The sequence below is a fragment of the Lissotriton vulgaris genome, unplaced genomic scaffold (assembly GCF_964263255.1).
Source record: "Lissotriton vulgaris unplaced genomic scaffold, aLisVul1.2 SCAFFOLD_1426, whole genome shotgun sequence".
NCBI lineage: Eukaryota > Metazoa > Chordata > Amphibia > Caudata > Salamandridae > Lissotriton > Lissotriton vulgaris.
This window is the reverse complement of record NW_028243651.1, coordinates 420,080-444,178: the sequence shown is the minus strand read 5'-3', so window position 1 is coordinate 444,178 and position 24,099 is coordinate 420,080. Positions and strand designations below refer to the sequence as shown.

Below are 24,099 nucleotides of genomic sequence, written 5' to 3'. Positions count from 1 at the left end.
TGTCAAGTGCGTTGTAAAAGAAGGACGTTTTTTCATTTTTTATGTGTTTATTGTATCTCCCTCTTACTGCTTTGAGTCTAGCTCGTAGGATTGTGGATGGGTTGTTTTGCCACAGTCTTTCTGCCGCTCTTAGTTCTCTTCTTTCAGAGTTTAAGTCTGTATTGAATCATGATCTGGATTTTTAGTTTCAGGGGGTCTATTTGGTCCATAATGGAGGTCATCGTGGTGTTGTACTGAGAAGTGAGTTCTGTTACTGAGGGATCACCCATGTGGGAGGGGAAGAGGGAGCTTTCCCTCTCCGCCAGGTCTACAAGTGGAATTTGACTTAGTTTTTCTACCAAGCGTGGAGGGTCCTGAGTGCAGGGTTGGTCTTGAAACTTCTGGTTTAGGTGGAAAAGAATGATATGGGGATCCGACCAGTACACAGGCAAGGTGAGGTCGATGAAGACAGTATCTGCACAAGCGATAATGGCGTCTAGGGTGGATCCTTCTATGTGGGCTTTCTCTGTGCAGTGCTGTGTAAGATGGAGGTTGCTTAGGAGATCATTTAGGGATTTGATTAGCACAGTGTTTTCATCTTTCCAGTTTAAGTTAAGGTCGCCTAGAATTATGTTGTTAAAGTGCTGGAGAGATGTCCTCCGAAAGAGGCGGTGTTTCTCAGCGGATGGTAGATGAGTTGACAAATTAGTGATTTGCTGTCACTCATCTTAATGGTTGTAGAGAGACATTTGAAAGAGTTGTATTTGAGGGCGTCAGTTTCCTTTATGGAGATGCTGTTCTTATGTATGAGTGCTAATCCTCCTCCCCTCTTTTTTTTCTGTCTTTGTGTATGATGGTGAAGCCTTGGGGGGACAAGCATGTCCATGATTGGGGGAGAGAACACGTTTAGCCAAGTTTCGGTAATGAACGTGATGTCAATGTCATGTGTGAGGATGGTCTCTGCCAATTCAGTTGCATGTTTGGAGGCCGACCTGCAGTTAATGAGCATGCAGTTGGTGTTGGGTCTCTCATTAACGGGATTCTTCATTACAGGAGCCCTAGGGATATTGGTGAGGAGGGCTGGTGGCCTTAAGGGTCTGGAGGGGGGGTGGGCAGTTTCTGCCCATACCTGTGATCACCTGAATACTAGAGCTAGGGACTACATTATTGGTTGTGCTGAATGCGGAGGCAAGATCCATTTCTTCCTAGGTGGACATGGTGGCTTTTTTTTCTTTTGGGTCTCTGAGCCTGTGTTGGGAGGGGGTTGTGTTCCAGCGGAGTCGTAGCGTCTCAGGCCTTGAGTGGTTAGATTTGGTGGAAAGGGGTGTCAGATGTGAATGATGAAGGGGTTTTCTGAGTGTGGTGAGGTTCCATAATGTTTCGGAAAGGCCCAGAGTTACCGCTTTTAGATAACTTTCGAGCAGGGCCAGCCGCTGGTTCGTCTTTACCTAGGGAAGGGAAGAGGAGTCAAAGGAGGGTGATGCAGCTCTTTTGTACCTGGGTCTCTGAGAGTGGGCCATGTTAGGGGACGTTGTAGAGCTAGGCTGTTTGATCTTGGGTGGTGTGCTTGAGAGGTGTCAATAAATGAGGGTGTCAGGTAAGGGTGTGGACTGGGCTCTCTGAGTTGGCTTTTGGAGAGTCCTGGATATTGAGAGTGTGCTGTCTCGGCATGGTTCCCTTTGCCATCTCTTGTATGGCAGTGGAGGGAGATATCTAGGTGTCGAGGGAGGGGCCATGTGATCGCAGGTTGTCTGTTGAGAGTGGGGGATTGAGGAAGGCGGGGCAGAGTGTTGCTCATTGGGCTGGAGAGTCTCATCTATGTCGGGGTTCTGAATATATTTGGTGGGTGGGAGAGAATTTGGCACTGTTGGGGAAGTGTAGACAGAGTGTAGGGTGATGTTTGGAGAGGAGAGGCTGGCTTGCGTGTTAGGAGTCTTGTGGGGGTGGAAGGATGTGGAGGGGGTGGTGGGTGTTGTCCAGTATGAGGGTGCAGAGCCTCGTCTGAGATCAAGCTCTGGTTCAATAGGGAGGGTGGGAGAGAGTTGAGACCTCTTGAGAACGGGTGGACGGGATGTCGGTTGGTTTCTGGAGGGGGGAGGATGATTCACATGGCAGATGTCTTGTGAATTTCTTGTGCAATCACAGGGAGAGGAGGGCTATCAGGGAATGGAAGACTAGGCGGTTGGGTGCTGAGAGAATGTGGTGGGGTGTTGCGGAGCGTGGGGAAGATGGAGTCGAATGCATCTAGGTTGTTGTTATATCACCATGTGTGGTCGCATTGTAATAGCAGTGTCTGAACCGCTGAGCGGAGGTAGGTCGGTCCCAAGACAGCATGTGTTTCAGGCGGACGTGAGTCTGACGGACATCTAACAAGGCCAATAATGTGCTGCAGGAATCAGAACTAAATTAAAAGCAAGGTTGTTATAATTATAACATGTGCTATTAAGAAGTGTGATTTTTGTTGGAGAGACTTTTTTTTAAGGGCATTGCCCATCAGTCACACATTATATGTGTTTGAATCTTGAAGGAATATTTGCATCCTTTGCATGCTGTAACACCATTTGTTGCAATGTTATTTCAAGGCACAACCTCTTTTGCCTTTTCTTTAGTCCTGGTGGATGTAGCTCCCTCATTTAATTGGAGACCTGCTCAACATGGAGTGCTACAACTCCTATTTTCTTGTGATTTAGAATAGTGCAGTTTCCGTGCAGAGTAATTAACAAGGGATTAATATTGGCATCTGATTGTCACAGACTTATTCAATCCCAGGCAGATGGAAAATTCAGTAGCAATAAAACCTGAGACTGGCCAGTCACACATCCTAAAATCAGGTGCATTACCCACTAAACTAAATTTTCTGATACTTTTATATGTGTGGGCCTCAGATTACCATATGTTGCAACATTACTGAAAACATTCCTTTGGGTAACAGTCCGACAGGGGTGTCTTTCTGAGGATTTAATAATAAATATTTCATGGACTGTCATTTCACAGAAGGAGTTTTCAGACAATATTGCATAGAAGGAGCCAATGCCTTCAAATAACCTGGCAAAAACTGATTGTAAAGTGTGTTGTATTAAAATCTATAGAAACTGCTTTTTGGTGGTCAATTCACTCATTGCGCTTTTTTAAGATCTTTGTTAGAAGGATATAAACAGTTTCAAATTCACTACAATATAAATCCAGTACTTTTATAGCGCACGAATCACTCCCGAAGGGGTATCTCGGCGCTGGGGGCCGATGGGAAGATTAAGCGAGCTATTGCCCAGAGTCGCATGGTGCTGGGCAGACCCTTGCCGCCAGAGCCAGGGATCGAACCATGATCCCCAGTGTCCGGCGTCAGTCGCCCTGGCCGCAGTGCCACACCTCTTCACTTCTTCCTATGTTTATTTATATGCTATCAGATTTGACCAATTGGTTTAAAATGTGCAGTTTAGCACTTTATTTTCTTGGATTGGTTCTTAGAACACCTCCGACTCATCGTGTAGTGTTTACCTGGCCCCCAAGAGTAGGCGCGTTACCCTCCTCGCAACCCCCCCTCCCTCCAAATTTGGGTCTAATTGTGTCCCTGCAGCCCACTTACTATTAGCTCCTCTGACCAGGCGCCTGAGTCACACCTCTGCCACCCTTCGATCTCCACAGCATCCTGCGGTTGCCCCAGTCAGTGTGTTGCGGCATAGTGTACACAATCACACCAGCTCCAATGATGCACCTCAGTCACAGGCCGGGTATAAGTCTACTTTCAAACCTCATTATAGAGCTGCCAGCACTCTAACCCCCACATGCATCAAGCATTTTTTGAGTCGCAAACGGTGCGATTCCTTAAAATCGGCCGTTTGCGATTCCAAAAATGCTTTTTGAAATGCATCAAGCATTTTTAGAAATCGCAACATTTTTGCGATTTCTAAAAATGCGATTGCTTTTAAGAAATCGCAAATTTGCGATTTCTTAAAAGCAATGCATGATTTCTTTTAAAATTGCGAAATCGCAATTAGGGGGTCAAATTTACCAAGTGGTTGAATCACTCAGTAAATTTGCAAAAAGTGTTTAAAATGCTGAAAATGCATTTTTTTCAACATTCATGTTACGGACACACATGTCCTTAGGACATGTGTGTGTGAAACATGATGCGAAAAATACATTTCAGGGGTGCATGGGGGGTCCTTTGGACCCCCCCCTGCACCCATGAAATGCATTAACAAATTGCGATTTTCAAAGTGAAAATCGCAATTTGCTAATGCCTTCCCATTGCTGGCCCATAGGAACCAATGGGAATAGCGAATTCGCAAATTGCATTTCGGTAATTTATGCGATTCGGTAAAAATTGCGATTTTTACCGAATCGCATAAATTTACCGAAAATATTCATGCATCCCGTTTTGCGAATTCTAAATTGCGAATCGCTATTTTTCGCAATTTAGAATTCGCAAACACCCGGGATGATGCATGTGGGGGCAAATTCGCACAGCTCTGATGAAGAACCTGCATCCCAGAGCCGACAGCCATCTACCTTGGCACAGCTCTTGTGACTAAGGCAGCTAAGGCACTGGTCTGCCAGCAGTTTGTTTTCACACAGCTCTAGTAATGCACCTCAGCCCCGTATAATGAACCTCAATTGAAGGACTGGCAGCAGTTATTAAACACACAGCTCTGATGATGCACCTCAGGCACGGACCTGCCAGCAGTTTGTGTTCACACAGCTCTAATGATGCACTTCACCCACGGGGCTGCCGACAGTTATTATTCATGCAGCTCTGATGATGCACCTCAGGCACGGGGCTTCTGGCAGTTATTATTCACACAGCTCTGATGATGCACCTCGTGTACGTGGCTGCCGGCAGTCATTATTCACACAGCTCTGATGATGCACCTCAGGCACTGGGCTGCTGGCAGTTTGTGTTCACACTGCTCTGATGATGCACCACAGGCACGGGGCTGCCGAAAGTTTGTGTTCACAAAGCTCTGATGAGGCACCTCAGGCATGGGGCTGCCGGCTGTTATTATTCACATAGCTCTGATTGATGCATCTCAGGCGCGGGGCTGCCAGCAGTTATTATTCACACAGCTCTGGTGATGAAAATAAGTGGTGGTCAGGGGTAAGCAAAGGTGTTGAAAATTGCCCTTTTTGAGGGTTATCCCCAAACTTTTTGCTTCTTCCTCCTATTTTTTTCCTGAACTGCCATTGCTGGCCGGCAGTTATTATTCACATAGCTCTGGTGATGTAAATAAGTGGTGGGCAGGGGTAAGCAAAGCCGACCAGGAATGTTTGCCTGGAACCATCCCCATGGGAACTGATACTTAAGGGCAGTGTGATCATTTACCTCAAAAGAAACTATGGACATATGTGCAAGCCCCTATCGCCACGGGAACATTACTTTTTATCATGTCCCAATGGTGATAGGAGCCTTGCCTTATGTACAAGGCAGCGTTAAGCCACTTAACGTGGGTTAACACTGCCTTGTACATAAGGCACCCTTTCACACTATGTTTAGCTTGAAAGGGACGTGCAGTGGGTGTTGTGGTGGGTGTTCCTCCGCAACACCCATTGTATTTGACTCTGCACCTATTTACAGGGGTGGCGTACATAGGAGGCAGCGCCAAAATTAAGACTACGACCACTGTTCCCAATAAGCAGCGTGGCCGCGCACTTCACCACCTCCGAGCACGCAGTGCCATGTCTGGAGCGCGCCGCCGCTTTAAAAGGTGCGCGGTGCGAAAAACGGTAATTTCCAAATTGCGGAGGTAAGTGTTTTGAGGTGCCCATTTGCGTGTGCTTTTTCTATTGCCCTGAAGCGCACGCACCGTTTGATGTAATGTTTTATTAGTACGGCGAGGCTGCGGGGGGAGATTGTCTGCCTTTATTTAGGTATCCATGTTAATTGCAGCCCTTTCACGAGCTGCGATTAACATGGATATTTAAACAAAAGCACTAAATCTCCCCCGCAGCCTCGCTTTACTATCAGAACAATACAGCAAGTTTCAAAACACAGCGTGCATTTTGTAGGCTAATCTGCCTTGGTCGCAGACTTGCTGTATTGGTTTGGTAGTAAAGTGAGGCTGCGCGCAGATTGAGTGCTTTTATTTAAGAATCCATGTTAAGCGCAGCTCGTGAAGGGGCTGCGATTAACATGGATATTTAAAAACAAGCACATAATCTACCTGCAGCCTCACTTTACTACCAAACCAATACAGCAAGTCTGCGAGTGGTTGGTGAAATAAATCCGTGCCCTTCTTAAAAGATAAAGGGGACAGCTCCGCCGACTGGAAGTTACCCTTTCCCGTATTTCCTCTTTTAAACATATTTGGTTGCTGCTGTTCTAGTTCACTGCTTGCCATGTAGGTGCCCTTGCTAAGAATATGTTCGTATTTATGTCAGGTTTTAATTCGCATGTGACGGTCTGCTCTGGTGACGGATTCCCTAACGTGTACGAGTTTACTTTCGTTTTAGCATGCACCCCAAAGTCTCCCACTGTACCCAGAGTGCAAAATGTGACCAGTATTCTGCTCTTTCAAAATCCTGGAATTAGTATTTCGGAAGCATGCACAAGAGTCAGATGTGAGAGACTTCAGCTGGGCTAAAGGGACAGCAGGGCATAAGAGGCTGCATTAAGGAGCAAAAGTTTAAAGGCAGCAGTGAGGGGCAGGGGTTACAGTGAGTGGCATTGATGAGGGAGGGACTGCAGTCAGAGACTAGTAGCTGGTGCCATAAAAGAGGCTTGCACTGCATGGCAGGGTATTATTGAAAACACCTGGCACACTGTCACACATGCACAGAAACAGATGGGATACTTGCATACCCCGCCACAAGGTTGGGTAATAACAAGTTGCCATTGATTGAACAGATGACACTAACATGCACACCGCAGTTCATACATCTGTTGACTCATTTCACTCCCTCAAGTTTTGACCTCCATTCAAATTATTAAATCCAATAGCCCATAACCTGCGGAATATGGAGGAGAGGGAGTACACAGAGAACAGAAATTAGAATGCACAGTTTCTTTAAGAATACATGGTTAACACGGGTAACGAATCCAGGACCAATGCCAGTCTAAGCAAATGATACCCCATGTCTGGTTTTTGGTTCTCCCGGAGCTGCAGTTGTGGTCCCTATTCTCAGCAGAAAATAGTGTGTTCTCTGGTATGCCCAGTAGAATGTTCACCTTATGTGTGCGCTATTTGATTCAATCCCTATGCATATTCCCTATTTGACGAATGTACTGATCTGTTACCTTCATTTCTCTCAAACTGTAAAGTGCTCTGATATCCTTCGGGATTAAGTTATGCTATATAAAACTTTATAAATAAATAAAATAATTCCTGCATGCCCTCTCCTAGCTCTGTTAAAAGCTTGGTTTACTCCAGGTGTTTCCCTGACAGCAATGCTGGCGCCAGGGGAATACCCTAGGGATTGTGTGGATTGTAGTGCACTGAAGTGAAACCTTTTTGGTATGTGAGGTGACTTCACTACCTGCTGCTAGACGGCTATAATGGACTTCTTTGAAAACGAGGTGAAATAGAGCAATTCTGTCCTTTAAATGTATAACCTTTGTAACAATGTAACCTGCAACTATGGCCTGATAACCCTGTAAAGCGCTCTGATACCTCCGTGTCTAGCTAGCGCTACATAAAACCTTTCAAATAAAAAAAAAAAGAACAAATATGGGGATAGTGGTCCTGGAGGCATTTATCAAGGAGGGAGTGACTGGAACAAGGCAGAGGCTTGTGCACTGACTGTGAAATGTGAGCCAGCACTGCTGGGCCAGTTGCCTGCTAGGTAGGTTGGCTGGTGGTGGATAATGTAGGCACTCGGAGGGCTTGAGCCGTGACGCTATGATGATCCACATCAGCGTGTTGAGCTGGGAAGCCTTTCCATGGGCATGAATGATACTGCCCTTGGCAGAAAAGATGAGATGCTATTTGCATCCCTACATTATCATAAACATGTACAGTTTTTTGGATAAAGTGTTGTATGCATAAATCATGACATGCAGCACAATGGACTTGGAGTCCCAAAACAACTTCCTGTCTGGGACGAATATAGCCATGCTAATCTGCACAGTGCAAGAATGCTCTCTATTACTACACATGTGACGGCAGTGCCTAAAATCGCATGTGCAGAATTGAATTAAAGCATGCATCTGCTTAACATGCGGCTGTGTGAGGTTTGCATACCATGGAATTCACACATACAAATAGTACTCAATGTGTAAATTATAACCAAAAGTGCATACAGTCAGCTATTCTTGCCTAATATCGAGACCCAAGCCCAATAGTTCTTTCATGCACAAGACTTGCTTGTGCATGAATGGAGACATAGCTATGATCTTTTTATGTTACCTGGGATTGTGTTGTGTCTTTGTTCTCCTAAGGATTTGAATTACAACCACTGCAGACCACCATAATGTAGACAATCATCTTCGTTCTGGTCAATGACAAAATGCTATGATTGCTAGACCTTCATCGTCATCTTTCCCAAGGGATACAATGCACAACTTTGCCAGATCATGATGTGATGTTCGGCTTGATTTCACATCCCCTAGTGGTAATGTGGCTGCACTCCTTATGAGTGAAAACACTATTAGTTCAGTCTCCGTCAGGCCCCAGTGCAATGTATGTTTTGAACTTTTATAGTGTAAACTAACCCATGGCACAACAAGAGCTTATTTAGTGTACACTACGTGTAGTCGCAAATGTTTTACTAGGGGCCAAAATGAATGGTCTGGTGTGACCGAGGGCAGCATTGAGGCCAGCAGGGTGGTGATAGGAGGGGTGAGTGTAAGGTGGGCATCCAGGAAACGAGGCATGTACATGGTATGGGCAGTGAGTTATGGAGTTATTTTGAGAGTTTCAATCTATGCTGCCCTCTAATTCAAGCTCCTAGTTTCTAGAGGAGTCACAAATTTGATAGTACTGTATTATGCTCTATCTGAATCGTGATCCCTCTCCTGCGCCCTGGGGTAAGCCTTCTCTGCTTGATTTTGCTCCTTTTGGCGAGTCAAGTGTACAAAGAAAGTAACCTGATTATTGAACTGAAATGAAATAGAATCATAGGCCTCACAATCTCCTTATGCCTTTAGCCACTTACCTGTGAGCAATAGGAGTGGTCGAAACAGGCTCAGTTAAGGTAGTGAGTGCAAAGACCCTCAAACAAGGTGTTCAATTCACTGAGGTTGGCTGACACAAACACCCAACCTCCTCCACGAAATTTGGGACAATGCCATTAGCCATAGTGCACGGAGATTTGACATTTAATTCTGGCTTTACCACTTTTCCAAAATATGCTGAGTTTGAACTCTATTAAAAGTCTGGGAAGGTTCCACAGCACAGTGGCATTTGCTTGGTGAGAGTAGTCCCGGATCTCACCATGGAACCACTCACACCCCCATTGTCTAATGAGTAAAATGGGAACTATGAAAACAAATGGCATGTTATTGTTAATTAATCGCAGCCTACCTTGTGACAAATTTTGCGCTCTTAGGTAATCACTTTCTCAACATATTTTTCTACCGATTTCTTTTACAGAGATATGAAAACTAAATTACACTAAACATTGGTAGTAATTATTTGATAAGAAAACAAGACCATAACCCAACAATAATTTGATTTTACCCATGGGTAGAGAACACTGAGTCACATAGACCACTAACTAAAACGTGGGGTTGTGAAAACATTATGAATCTAGAAACAAGAAGTCATGCACTGTGGTGGTATTAGGCCTGGTTCACCGAATTGTTTAATGCTAGTCAAACCATATCCTTCCTGTTACATCTGGCACATTGGATGGGGCTTTCCTCAAATGTTTTACCTTCATTCCTCCTGTTTCGCTGAATTAGTTTTTGTTGGCTCTAGAACTCTGTAAACTTTCCACTGCTAAAGTGCTTGTAAGGATGGTAAAACTGTCTTACACAAATAATGGCATTTTTAATGTAATTGTAAATCCCTAGTAAAGTTACCATATACCCATGGCTGGTCAGTTATTTGCAAAGAGTGGGCCTGCAGCACTTATTGAGCCACCCAGTTATGTTGCCCTTTAAAATATGGCTCAGCTCCGCCATAGCTGCCTGTATGTGCAGTTTCAAACTGCCAATATAAATATTGTGCCAGGCCAAAACCACCCTCCTTTTTAATGCATATGTCACTCTAAGGTAGACCCTAAACATTCCAGAAGGCAGGAAGTGTTGTATTTAAAAAGGTTGATATATACTTTTATGTTTTGCATGCCCAGGTAGTGAAAAACTTCCAAATCCAATGTTCACTATTTCAAGGCCAACCTCTCCCTTAGGATAACATTGGATTACCTAATTATATTTATTAAGTGATTTATTTTGTTTTGGAGCAGGTAGGAATGCCTTGTTTGGTGTCTGCAGAATTGTAATTTGAAATCCACTTCAATGGTAAATTCATATTTTAGGTCACAAATCTGAAAATGCCACTTTTAGAAAGTTTTCATATCAAAGGGGGTATGGCCCTAAACTACAACTAGAAAGGGCCTACTATTAGAAAAACAAAGAGCATCTACTCATCACATTCATGTTATGCAATTATCACATGGCAAACCAGAAACAATCATATGGTTTGGAGTATTTATCTACTCAATTATTCATTATTTTTTAATTAAGCATAGTTATTCACATTTGTTCAGAACAGGGGAGACATCACAATTCAAACAGTGAAAGTACATTAACACAATTGACAAAAAAAAGTTGATGAGAAAACATTACAATGCACATGCCCATACATAAACCTTAAAACCAGTCATGGTTTCAAAAAAGAAAGAAACAAAGCTTAAGACCCTTAACATGGTGCTGTATGTGTGAAAATACACCATCTCACTTTTTTAAGTAAAAGTTTGGAGTGACATTTTGCACTGCAAACGCGCGTGGTCTAGTTCCTGGCGCACGTAGCCATGGTTGCAGCGCACAGAGACCCTACACTGCCGCACACAGAGGAAAAAAATTAGAGGGAACATTGACTAGGACATTCCTTGTCTTAAATTGGCGAAATGAGGAAAAATGCATTATTTCTCCTCGTTTTACCTTTTTTCATGTGTGCTGCCTTGTGCAGCACACATGGAAAAAGGAAAATGTCATGGTTTGTTAATGCAGTGGAAGGTGTCCCTTCCTGTACATCAACAAACCTTTTTACAAAATGCCATTTTGTAACTTTCATGTGTCCTGCATGAAGCAGCACACATGAAAGTTAAAAAATGTCATTTTAGGATTGTTTATGTGCAGGAAGGGACACCCTCCTACACATAACCAATCCTCCCTGCACACACACACCCTTGCACTCTGGAGCAAGGGTGCCTGCTTTGGCGCTAAGTTGTTAAACTTAGCGCCATCGCATGGGGGAACGCAGGGCTGCACCACATTCTTGTAAATATGGTGCAGCATTGCGTTTCCAAAGTGGCGGAGAGAGGCGTTAAACCAAGAAGGCTAATGACACGCTCTGCCACTTCATTGTACATATCCCCCTCATTTTTTCTTCGAACGCATGTGGGTTGAGCGGTTAGTTAATGAGACATGACAATGGTGCACAGTATTGGGGAAACGGTTACCTCTTTGATTGTACTATGTAAAAAAATACTTTCATAAACTGATGCGCTGAAAAAGCTTGAATGAGCGGGCCCAGGAGGGAACTCATTAATGCCCATAATTTTTTTTGTTGTTTAGTGAAAGTTTATTTCTATTCAGTTTTGTCGATGTGACCTATAGCAAGCAGAGGGAATGCTTTTCTGTTTTGTAAAAAATTACTACTATCATTAGGTTTAGTCGAAGGAAACAAACGCCGTTTTCAAGGAAAGTTCAATGTGCGGCAGGTGTGAGGTAATAAACAATGCGTCAGTCAATGATGTGTGTAACACCCGCACTGCACCAGCACCTGCGTGGAACTGTCCAGTGCTGAAAGCGCCCGCACTGGCGCAGCACTGGATTCAGGCAGGTAGGTAAAGCACTGCATTGCTGTGGTGTATTTTTCGGGGTGTAGTGTAGCAGCTCCTTGTCCAGTCATTGGCAGGCCCCTCTTACATTGTTTGTGAAATAATGCGATTGATATTTTGTTGCTCTTCAGCCTGGGTTCCCCTTCCCACGTGCCTTGGTTCTTTTGCTACAAAGACTCACGTGCACCCAGGTGTGTTCCAAACATGTAAACACCTTTTTGTGTAAAGTCTCCATTTCTAATTTGGGATTGAGAGATTTCCTGCTCCTGGCGTCACTTTGATAAAGTGTCTGAAGAGTTAACCGTGGAACTTTGTTTTTTAAATTCCCCTTTTTAATATATTGAGACGGGCCCCCTGGGTGTTTTCGAGGTTGTTTATACCCCAGTGTGACATGATATAGCCCCAGTGCCAGCCCCTCCAGTAATAACCTGTCCTTGTTCTCGGCGCACTGAGGCCTCGCCGCTGCCAGCCACAGGCTCCCCAGATTGCCGCGGCAGATTAACCCAGGGGTGGCTCAGAGTCCCTGATTCCCTGGAGCCAGAGGCCTCTGTTTGACATTCTTCTATTGTACCCTCTGAAGGGGATGAATGGGCGACAGTGTGGGAACCTCCAGGTGTGTTTTTTGTTTAAAAAGGAGTGGACCACCAGAAAAAATTATTTGTCCCCTTCCTTTACAGGTCGAATATAGCGACTCGAAATCAACCTGTAGGTACATAACATGTCCTGCACTAATATTTCACTTTTGTAAATATACTTCATGTTTTAAGTCGAATCACGTGAGTAAGGTGGGGATTTGTGTACCCCGTCCTGAAGAAGGAGCCCAGTCTCCGAAACATGTCGACACACACACAAAGGAGGTAGTGCACATAGTCTTGCACTTCAAACCTCCGTTTACTGCACGTTTTTAATAGTGCCAGCTCAGGGACCGATTAAAATCCTTTTTTATCCCATGAGCCAGGCCCTTTTTAAACCTCACTCGCCGTTTATAACCTCACCACTCACATAAGATACCTTCACATACACCACACATAGTCTTGATTAAGTGCTCCCGCGTAGTCGCATGTCGTAGCACGCCGCATCCCGTAGAGGAGTGCGAAGACCCCAATGATGAAGCATGACACCAAGGGTCCTATTGGTGTGTGAGGGGTATTTTACAACACAGGTGTCCCCAACCATAGTTAGGGAAACCCGTCCTTTAGTGGATTCCTTTTGTTTACAAACTATTGATCAGGGGGTACGAATCCACCTGTGAACCTTCTCTCCCCTTCTTGTTAATTTTGCCTGGAACCCTCTCCCAGGGGAATCGATGCTTAAGGGCAGTGTTATCAATTACCACAAAAAGAACCTTGGGGATATATGTACAAGCCCCTATTGCCATGGGAACGTCAGTTTTTGTGACATTCCCGTAGTGATAGGGGCCTTGCCTTATGTACTAGGCAGCGTTAAGCCACTTAACGTGCTTAATGCTGCATTGTACATAAGGCACCCTTTAGCGTGAAAGGGGCGTGCAGTGGGTGTTGTTGTGGGCGTTCCACAGCAACAACCAATGTATTTGACTTTGCCTCCTACGTACAAGGATGGCGTACGTAGGAGGCAGCGCCAAAATGAAAACTAGGAAAATCCTAGTCTTGAATTGGGGAAATGAGGAGAATTGCATTATTTCTCCTCGTTTTTGCTTTTTCCATGTGTGCTGCCTTGTGCAGCACACATGGAAAAAGCAAAATGCCATGGTTTGTTTATGTACAGGAAGGTGCCCCTTCCTGTACATAAGCAAACATTTAAAAAAAATACTGTTTTGTAACTTTCATGCGTACTGCATGAAGCAGCACACATGAAAGTTACCAAATGGCATTTTAAGATTGTTTATGTGAAGGAAGGGACACCCTCCTACACATAACCAATCCCCCCTGCACACAAACACTGGTGCACTCTGGTGCAAGGGTGTCTGTGTTTGCGCTAAGTTGGTAAACTTATGCCATCGCAGGTGAAAACGGAAGGCTGCACCACATTCTTGTAAATATGGTGCAGCCTTGGGTTTCTGAAGTGGCGGAGCGTGTCGTTAAGACCCAGAGGCTAACGACATGCTCGGCCACTCCATTGTACATATTCCCCTTCATTTTTTCTTTGAAAGCATTTGGGTTGAGTGGTTAGTTAATGACAGTGGTGCACAGTATTGCGGAAACGGTTACCTCTTTGATTGTACTATGTAATAAATACTTTCATAATATGATCCTAAGTATGTTTTCATTGATGGTGGTTATGCTTTATATTTTAACGTGAGTATTGTCTGCAATAATCACCTCCGATTTTTTTGTTGTAGAAAAATGTTTGCTTTTTGTACTTCTTCCTAGATGGCTGAGTCACAATATCACCAGGGTCCACTCACTGCAGATGACAAAAAATCATCATGGCCAGTATGTAATGTGCCACCCACACTTCTGGCAGCTCTGAGCATCCTTCCTGCCCCTCCTTCTCTGGTGCCCGATTTAATGGTGTTTGAAAGCTGGGGTTCAGTGTCCCATGGAAAGGAGCAGGTGTGTGTGAGACCTCCCAGATTTTGTGAAACACACTTTCTCTCTATCGCATTATACACCTACTAGTCTTAGCCCACCCTCTCTGCCGAGTGAGTGAAGCCATATTTCACATTTTACTGTAGAGATCTGTTAGCGTGACACAGCTCCCTCTTTCATTCTAGTGCCTAGAAGCACGCCTGCACATGCCATCAGGTGTAATGTCTCTCGCAGCTCTGCCCCTCACAGTAGTAAAGAGTTTTAATATTGACTACAGAGTGTTTGGGTTTAAACCCCATAGTAATCCAGACGCCAGTGATGCGCTCATATACTTTAGTTTATTATTCTTGTTTATAATTCCGACAGAAATAACACACTTGGCACACCATCCGACAGATCTTGTGCCAGTTGCAAAGTCACTGTTTCTGTTCGAATTGCAGATAAGAGAAATGGTTGACAGTGTCCCCACCCCTTTCAGTCCAGGAGGGAAACATATGTATTCAGAGCAAAATTTAGCCATGGAAAGGAAAACGGAGAACATTTCATTTTGTTCAGATCTGCACCTTTATTTAAATATGTTCACAGGTCAATAGGTTGCAACAGTGAAGAATCATGTGACAGATACACAATGTCACAGAAATGTCACAGCTGAGACCAGAGGATAAACACAGGACATTCTTACATCAAATAGAGTGAAAGTCTTCATCGCAGGAGCTGAATCCTGGGTTTCATTCTGTAAATGAATGAGATTCCACTGATGATGGAAGCCCTTCAAGTTTTGTAGAAGTCTCGGAAGTAGTACATACTCAGTCACTGAGATACAAATCTATGGCAGGGAGTTCACTACATTGACATTCTTTATAAAAGAGAACATAGCATTGTGTAACTTACACAAATAGTGCCAAGACTGCTTCTAAAATGAAGATTTGGCACTAGTGAAAACTGTTTCTCCTTTTCATTCAACAACAATGAATGTTACACTTGGAGAATACACAATATTGTGTGCACATTGTCACATACACTATTCAGAGATAATACACAAATCTCTAAAAGAACAGAAACACACTTTGCCTTCACAGAAGGCAGGGCTTTTAACTCTTGAATTTCCATTTGAAAATACAGATATAGCATCACTAATAGTTAAATGGCAATTAATGTGCCCTTAGGAGAATGTATAAAATACATCACATTCAATTTTCAGAGACAATTCAGAATTTCTGAAAGTACAGAAACACTTTGAGTACACAGTACTTTAATGATACATTTTCTATAGAAAATACTACATATCAAGATTGATACAAAGGAGGCGCGGAGCCGTTCATTACTCACCAATGAGTGATAATTCTGTAATTTGTAAGTTCATAGAATCACAGAAGGTAAACGCACACTGAGCGTGCACAAGGCTCTAATCCGAATCCCTCAGATTACAGCACATCTATTATTCTCTCAGACACATTTATCTTAAGAATCACAGGTGCACGATATCCACCCTTTCAGGATATTAACATATTTGTACGTTAATCAACTTCTGAAAATGAGGCAAAACTGATAAATCCCAGAGCACTTCTGGAATTCAGGAATGAGAATGACATATTCCAAAATATGCATCAAAATTCACAAAAGTACGTCCTCTTGTAGGCAAGAACTCTACATGAGGTATGAATTTCTTGTAAAGAAACAGTTAAAAAAATTCTGAAACTGAAGGCACATCCTCTTCATTGATTTAGTTCATTCTCTTCATTAAAGTATTATATTATAAATGATTACAAAGATCCATTGCTCATCAAATCCATGTTCATACAATATATACTATGAATTGAACACAGTATTCATCCAGCGTTTATCCTAAACGGATATAAAATTCACAATGTCCATCCTCTAAGGGTGTAATAGCTACAAGGCCCATCCTGTGGGGATATAAAATTCATTCACTGTCCATCCTACATGGATGTAATATTCACACTGTCCATCCTACATGGATATAATATTCACACTGTCCATCCTACATGGATGTAATATTCACACTGTCCATCCTACATGGATATAATATTCACACTGTCCATCGCGAGTGTGGATTGAACATCAAACACTGTCCATCCTACAAGGATATAATTTTACTCATTGTCCATCCTATCAGGATGTAATCGATTCCCAGCCCTTCCTGCTGTGTGGATATACTACTCACACACTGTTCAATGAGGAAATAGTATTCTCACACTCTTCATCCTATGAGGATATAATAGTCACACAGTGACCATAACATGAAGATATCAACTTCACACACTGTCCCTCCTGCAAGGGTGTAATATACAGACTGTGTATCCTATGAGGATGTAATATTCACACTGTCCCTTCTATGGGGATAAATGTTCACTCACTGTCGATCCTGTGGCATGTAATATTCACACTGTACATCCTATGGGGATATAATAGACACACTGTCGAGCCTATGAGGATATACACTCGCTCGTCACTCCGCTCCTTGTGAGTTTGATAAACTCAGGGTCCGCTCCAGGCACGAGAATGAATATTCTCCCTCAGAGAGGACCGAGGCCTCTAAAGAAGTCCGAAGAAAAGTCCAGGCCGCGGCCCCCGCATTACCAGGGTCTCCACGGGGCTCTGGGGCTGTCCTGGGCGGGCTCTTTGGTGCTGCTGGGACAGGACGGAGGCCGAGAAGGACACACCGCCTCTGCTGCAGCGGTAGGTCTATGGAGGGCCCGCACCAGCTTCATCCGGGTCTCTGCGGGGGCTCCGTGGAGGGAGAGGAAGTGCAGAGAGTCCTGGAGGCACCGGGAGTAACCTTCACTGGAGGCCGCGGCTGCAGGGAGAGACCAGGGATTAATAGTTGTCGATTTACACAGCAGGAAGTGAACACACATACAACAATAAATTCAAAGCTCTCTAGAGTGCTTTCTTCTGGTTGCTGAAATTAGTTTACATGTAGTTCTGATACACTTAAAACACGAGTTTAAATAATATGGCACTGGAAATTGACATTTTTAAAAGTCATAATGAGCTTCCCCAAGTACCATCCCGATGCGACTATTACCAGTTCCGTCTCTGCACAACTAACACAAACCACCCCCACACGCAAACAAACACAAATCTGCAGAGAAGACCCACTGCAGTTTAACCCTTCAATTCGCTGCCTCTCACCTGATGCCGGTGTCTGCACGCGCTGGGCCAGGTACGTCACGGCCATTTCCAGGATATCCGCTTTCTCTGCTTTGGCCGGAAGTTCATGTTCCTCAAACTCTCTCTGCAGTAACATCCTCAGCTGCTCGATGCTGCTGTTGATGCGATCTCTCCTCAGCTTCTCCACCACTGGCTTCCTCAGCTGCAGAGGCAAAATGTGGATTTGTTATTTTATTGATACAAACGTGTAAAGTTGTCTAAAGTCGATAAAAGGTATCAACAAAGCTTATAGTTACTTCAGTGTGATAAACAGTTCAATTAAATAATGTTAATTTAGAACTAGGGTGAAATGATATGCAAAGATCAATAAATACAGCCACAGTTGATATAATATATTAGAAGCTCATTTTAAACGTGTACTTTTTGTATATACGAAAAACCAAAGTAAGCTTTTTAAATATTAATATCCAGACTCTTACCTTTCTAATGTGTCTCTCCTCGCGCTCCTCCTCATATTTCCTCTCGGTGCTGAAAGGCGCCATCTTGCCCGGTGTGGGGTGAAGAGCGGGGCCTCTGCAGTGAACCCACAGTGATCGGTATCTGAAGAGCTCGCTCCCTCCTGCCCTATTTATCCCCCTCCGCCTGCAGGGTAATGTGTGGGTCTGATGCTGGAGAGAGGTTCCCACACTCAGCAGCCAATCAGAGAGCAGCGGGGACAATAGAAGTGTGGCACATTACAGGGTGGGGGGCGAGGGACATGGGACATCTGGGGCCTGACACAAAGGATCAGGGTGTGGGAAAGAGCTGCGCATTAATGTGATATGAAGCCCGGCATCTGCCAGGAGCTAAACGGTGTCAGTAGCGTTAAATACGGGCGGGTGTGTTGAAAAAGCTTGAATGAGCGGGCTCAGGAGGGAACTCATTAATGCCATCATTTTTTTTGTTTAGTGAAAGTTCATTTCTATTCAGTTTTGTCCATGTGCACTATAGCAAGCAGAGGGAATGCGTTTCTGTTTTGTAAAATATTCACCACCAATCATTAGGTTTAGTCAAAGGAAACGAAACCCCGCTTTCAAAACTTGAATTTAGACTCACCCTGGGGCTGGGAAGGAAAGTTCAATGTGCTGCGCATTCTGAGCCTGAGGTAAAATAAACAATGCGTCATTCGGTGACTTTTGTAACACCCGCGCTGCACCGGCTCCTGCGTGGAACTGTCCAGTGCCGAAAGCGCCCGCACTGCTGCAGCACTAGATTCAGGCAGGTGGGTAAAGCACTGCTTTGCTGTGCTGTATTTTTCGGGAGTGTAGTGTAGCAGCTCCTTGTCCAGTCCTTAGCAGTCACCGCTTACATTGTTTGTGAAATAATGTGATTAATATTTTGTTGCTCTTCCGCCTGGGTACCCCTTCCCACGGGCCTTGGTTCCTTTGCTGCAAAGACTCACGTGCACCTCAGGTGTGACCCAAACGCGTAAACACCTTTTTGTGTAACGTCTCCATTTCTATCTATGGATTCAGAGATTTTCCGCACCCGGCCTCACTTTACTCAAGATTCTGAAGAGTTAACCATGGAACTGTGTTTTTTAAATTCCTGTTTTTAATGTATTGAGACCCCTGCGTGTTCTGATGGGTATCTATAGCCCAGTCTGACATGATATAGCCCCAGTACCAGCCCCTCGGTAGTAATAACCCTGCCCCGTCCTCGGTCCTTACAGGACCGGCGCACTGAGGCCTCGCCCCTGCTACAGGCCGCTCCCCAGGTGGCGGCTGCAGATTAACCCAGGGGAGGGTCAGATTCCCTGGAGCCGGAGGCCACAGTGTGACACGCTTCTATTGTACCCTCTGAATGGGATGAATGAGCGACAGTGTGGGAACCTCCGAGAGTCTCCGGCCCCAGCCTCAGAATCACAGCCCCTCCAGCAGACCACCGGTCTAGGATCCATGTGAGAGGGCGGGAGGTGGGGGCGCGGGGGCTTGAAAGAGGATCAACCTCTGCCCCCACACCTCACCTGCCTGTTGCTGCAGGTGACTGCTTCGGGAGCTCAAGAGGATGGGGGATAGAGACGTGGTTACCTGCAACACACACAGGGGTGGGTGTGAGTAGCGCCACTACTCGCCTTAGGATAGTGGGCGCTATATCAATGTTGATAATCCCTTAGCTGCTGGACCTTCTCCAAGGTGCTAAGTCTTTTTTTTTTTACTATTTGGGGTACTTCACTCTTAGGGCTCCATAACTTTTTTTCCACATAAGGCATGCACACCAAATTTGCGCCATTTACTGCCAACATCCTGGGGATTTTAAGAATACTCAGGGTTTGAGGATTTCTCTGGAGGGGACTGAGAAATTTGTCAAAATATGGCTATATTGTTGTTTTTTCTTCGGGGGAAGTGCTGCAGAAGAAAGTGTGTGTTTATTTTTCTGCAAATGGCATCAGCGAACGGATTATGGTGCAAAAATCACCATCCTCCCAGCTATCAGGAAGAGGAAGACTTGATTTAGAAAACCACATTTTGTAACACAGTTTCAGCATTTTACTGGGCAATAGTACATTTTTCCTATTTTTGTGCTTTCTACCTCCTTCCAGTTTGTGGTGGAAATGGGAGTGAAACAATGTTTTTTCATTGTGGATCTACTATACAGCAATTCATATGGCAAAATTGTAACACATAGAAAAAGGGTCTGAAGGAAAACTCAATATTTCTCAAATGTACACCAGATTCTGAGTTTAGGAGCAGTGTTTGTTTGCACATCTCTGAATTTATGGATACCCATACTGGCATGTGTTTTAGAGGGCATTTGTAAAATGTCTTCTGTGAATCACACTTGTTTACTTTTGAAAGGCACAAGCATTGAGATATTCAATTGGTAGTAGAAAACGTTCTACTATGCAGAATTCCCACTTGTCTCCTTGTATAAATGGTACCATACTTGTGTGACTGGGCCTTGCACCGCAAACACTAAACACCCCGAACGTGATCTAGGAGAGATCATGTTTCATCCAGCAGAATGCATGTTTTTTTATAAGGTGACTAGCTGTGGCTTTTCAGCCCCATCTCAGCAGGCACCTAAGGAAATGTGAGAAAGTCATCCCTTTTGCCATGATTTTGCCCACTTTTGACTGCTACTGGTGGTAACTGACTCTGGCTGCGCCTTGCGCTCTGCTAACGAGACTCAGGACCAGTGCTCGGATTGAAAAGGTATATGGTAATTAGGTGTACTTACAATTGGCACTGACAACCTACCAGTGAGTCTCTAGTGGATGTATGGTTAGAGGTGCAGCAGATCTCCTGCACTTAAGTGTGCACTGCTGTAATTTTTAAAAGTCACGCTAGATTAAACCCAGACCATTTGACTGGGGTGAATGTTTGATTTGTTCAGCATTCTGTCCCACATCTGTTCTTTTTGCTTTTGTCACCTTAAGTGGGACGGGTATGCCCAGACATGGGTACTGTGCTACCTACCCCACTGAATTCAAGGTAGCCTGGCTGATAATGGGTGATACCCTGAAACTGGTCTCAGGATGTTTGTTTTTGCTCCAGGGAGGACCTGGCGTGGCAGTTCGGGCTGGACTGTTCCCATGAGGAGTAGGTTCAAGACTGATTTGCATATGGCCGGGTCCAAACTTTGGCAAAACAATGATGGATTAAACCCAGATCTGTTGACTGAGGGGTAATGTTTCCATTGTTCAGCATTCTGTCCATCATCTGTTCTTTTTTGCTTTTTATTTTTAAAAGTCAGCCCAGCTATGCAAGCTGTTTTAAGCTGAAATTATATGAAAATTCAGCTTTGGATTTAAAGGTACTACCAAAGTATAAAACAACATATTTTGTACATATAAGTCACCCCTGAGGTCTACCCTAGGTGTCTCCAGGGTAGCGTACCTTGTAAAAAACAATCAGGGACATTTAAAAAGATGTTTTATATGCCCTGGCGAGGGAATAAACAACCAATTAAATTTTCCCCATTGTGACCTTTAAGCTCCATAGGCTAACATGGGAATACTTTATTAAAGTGCAATTTATAGTCGTGAGCTAAAACCATATTCCAAGGACATAAAATATTGGTAATGATAAATCCAACAACTTGCCATGATTGAATTTGCCATAACTAGTACAGAAAAGAGGTCATGGAACTTTCTTTCCTGTGCGCCACAATCCAGCCTTCTAGTAACCTCTCTTGATCGGCCAACCCATAACTGGCTTAGCCAAACTGCTTTAATGAGGTCATAAGTGACCTGCATAGAGATAGAGGTTATCTGGTGGGGGAGCTCTGCAGCTGCAGAGAAAAGGTCTGCAAATGGGCTGGGTAGTCAAACTGGTCTTCAAAGAGAGAAAGGCAGTAATAATGCAAGCCAGGCCTATCCCCTCGTCCTGTACCCCCCAGCCAGTTGGGACCCCAGGAATTGAATTTGCAGAAGGTCTGGAATGGGAGTGTTAGGATAAATGAGCCACACCAGTAGGTTGGCTTAGCCACGTCTTCACTCCATATTGAAAAACTCTCCATTTTGAATTTGAAAGTGCAGTGCTTTGAGAGACAACAATATACCACACTTTAGAGGAAGAGGTGATGCTTTTGGGTGGCCCCATGCACCACATTTGACAGGGCTGCCCCCATACGTGTTGCCCCAACACATTGGATAAATATTTGAAAGCTGCATAGCAACTCAGATCTGCTGCCTGAAACTACAAGAAGAAGAAGGACTACCCTGCTGGAACCCTGGCCTGCACCAGGAGGACTGCACTCTATAGGACTATACCGGCTGCACACTAAGGAACTACAGTCCTAAGGACTTTGTCTTGCTTCAAGCTGTAAGCAATCTATATGACTATACCGGCTGCACACTAAGGAACTACAGTCCTAAGCACTTTGTCTTGCTTCAAGCTGTAAGCAATAGGTTAAAAGAGTTTCACCCGCCCCATCCTTAGCTAGAGGAAGCTAATTGACCAACTTCAGCTGGATTTTAAAGATTTGGCCAGGTGCATGTTGAAAACTGTAGCCTCAACTTCCAAGGAGCAACTCAGAGACTCTCGAACTTTGGACTTGTGTTGTGGACACATTGAACCCACAAGAGAAATTTTAGGAAGAAGCTCCTGAAATTAGGAGCAACTTTTGGAAAAACTTCCATAAGTGACCGACCTGATGTCGAGAGTCAAGCCGACTACCTTGCATCTCGACCCAGCCTGGATTTCACGTTTCTCCTTCTGAAAGCTCCAGAGCTCAAAACTTCCAGGAGTTGATCGGGGGCTCCCGCAGAACCAAGCTGACGAAGCCGCTGTGAATCCAACCTGCTGTAGAGGCCCAATCGATGTCGAGAGAAAATACTCCAGAAAAGTTTCTAAGAGTGAAAGTAGAATTTTACCTGAGTCCTCATACTTAGTTTATCCAGCCAGTGCTCCATCACAGTCATCCTCAAACTTGGACTTTGTCCCAGTCAAGCATGACCAGAAGTCCCAATTTGGGGCTATTGGTTCTTAAGCACTATTGTCGGGATTGAAAGCAGCACAAGAACACGCAAGCTCCACTAACCTGACTCCGATGGCCAGCAGAGATGATGGACGATAGTCCTCCCAACTCCGTACGCACAAAACCCAACAATGGAATTATACCCACTATTCGAGCATGTACAGAAAGGGGCCGGGAGGTGGTTTGGCCGCAGGGGATCTGGTACTTCTGGTATCATCTGGTCGATATACCCACGAGGTTACCGGTACTGTGACACTGCAGACGGAGGAGAGGACAGAGAGCAAGAAATTAATAACACAAACCGTTACTGTCTGAACTCTTGCCCCCCCCCTTGTTTCTAAACTCACCAGTTTCTCAACGCCATGTATCCGAGAATGAATCCATAATATACACTCTGCACGTTTGTGGAGAGGTTGCCACAAGTACGGAGAAGTTAGCTTCACTTCTCGACCTAAACACACTACAGTTGCCTAGGGTAGATATATGAGGGCTAATTGTACTCGGCGTTAAATGACACGCTTTGTGAAAACCACAATACTCCTTGTGGAAGGTTTAGCCCCAATTAAGGTTAACGTCAGTAAACACTGAAAATGAGAATTGTAACCCCACGGTACATAAACTATAATGGAAGATGCTTCTGCACAGTACTAAACAAATATCAATGAACAACAAAATAAGATCGTAGGAGGCGAGCCGGCACTCCTCAGGTATACTTGCGGGGTAATATACGGCTTGTAACAATGATTCCACTGGTATTCTGACCACGCAGGCTCTTCGTCGGCGCTGGTTGCACAAACGATAACTGACCACGCAGGCTCTTCTTCGGCGTCGTTGCTTATCAGAACTCTGACCACGCAGGCTCTTCTTCGGCGTCGTTGCTTAACAGAACTCTGAACACACAGGCTCTTCTTCGGCGTCGTTGCTTTAACAGAACTCTGACCACGCAGGCTCTTCTTCGGCACAGACAAAAGTAACTCAACTCAGAGAGAACAAACCAACTGCTAACGAGGGAATACGGAACAAGATTGACAGGCCCTGTTACGTTCCGTAGGTGGAGTTTAAATAAGGTCCTCCC

At 44.5% G+C, this 24,099-nt stretch overlaps 1 protein-coding gene across 1 annotated transcript; it reads right to left on the bottom strand.

The window, feature by feature from the left end:
• Positions 1 to 16,909: 16,909 nt before the first annotated feature.
• LOC147668266 (transcription factor HES-5-like) lies at positions 16,910 to 18,106 on the bottom strand. The gene is made up of 3 exons (XM_086948655.1): positions 18,044 to 18,106; positions 17,586 to 17,766; positions 16,910 to 17,247 (listed from the first exon to the last, which is right to left on the bottom strand). The coding sequence occupies exons 1-3, from the start codon at positions 18,104 to 18,106 to the stop codon at positions 17,027 to 17,029; spliced, it is 465 nt and encodes a 154-aa protein (XP_086804781.1). The 3' UTR covers positions 16,910 to 17,026.
• Positions 18,107 to 24,099: the final 5,993 nt, after the last annotated feature.

Excerpts from the sequence above, each read along its gene's own strand:
- LOC147668266 (XM_086948655.1), bottom strand. The coding sequence starts at position 18,106 with ATGGCGCCTTTCAGCACCGAGAGGAAATATGAGGAGGAGCGCGAGGAG. Across the intron at positions 17,767-18,043 it reads AGGAGAGACACATTAGAAAG|CTGAGGAAGCCAGTGGTGGA; the intron begins GTAAGAGTCTGG and ends TTGCCTCTGCAG. Across the intron at positions 17,248-17,585 it reads CGTGCAGACACCGGCATCAG|CCGCGGCCTCCAGTGAAGGT; the intron begins GTGAGAGGCAGC and ends CTCTCCCTGCAG.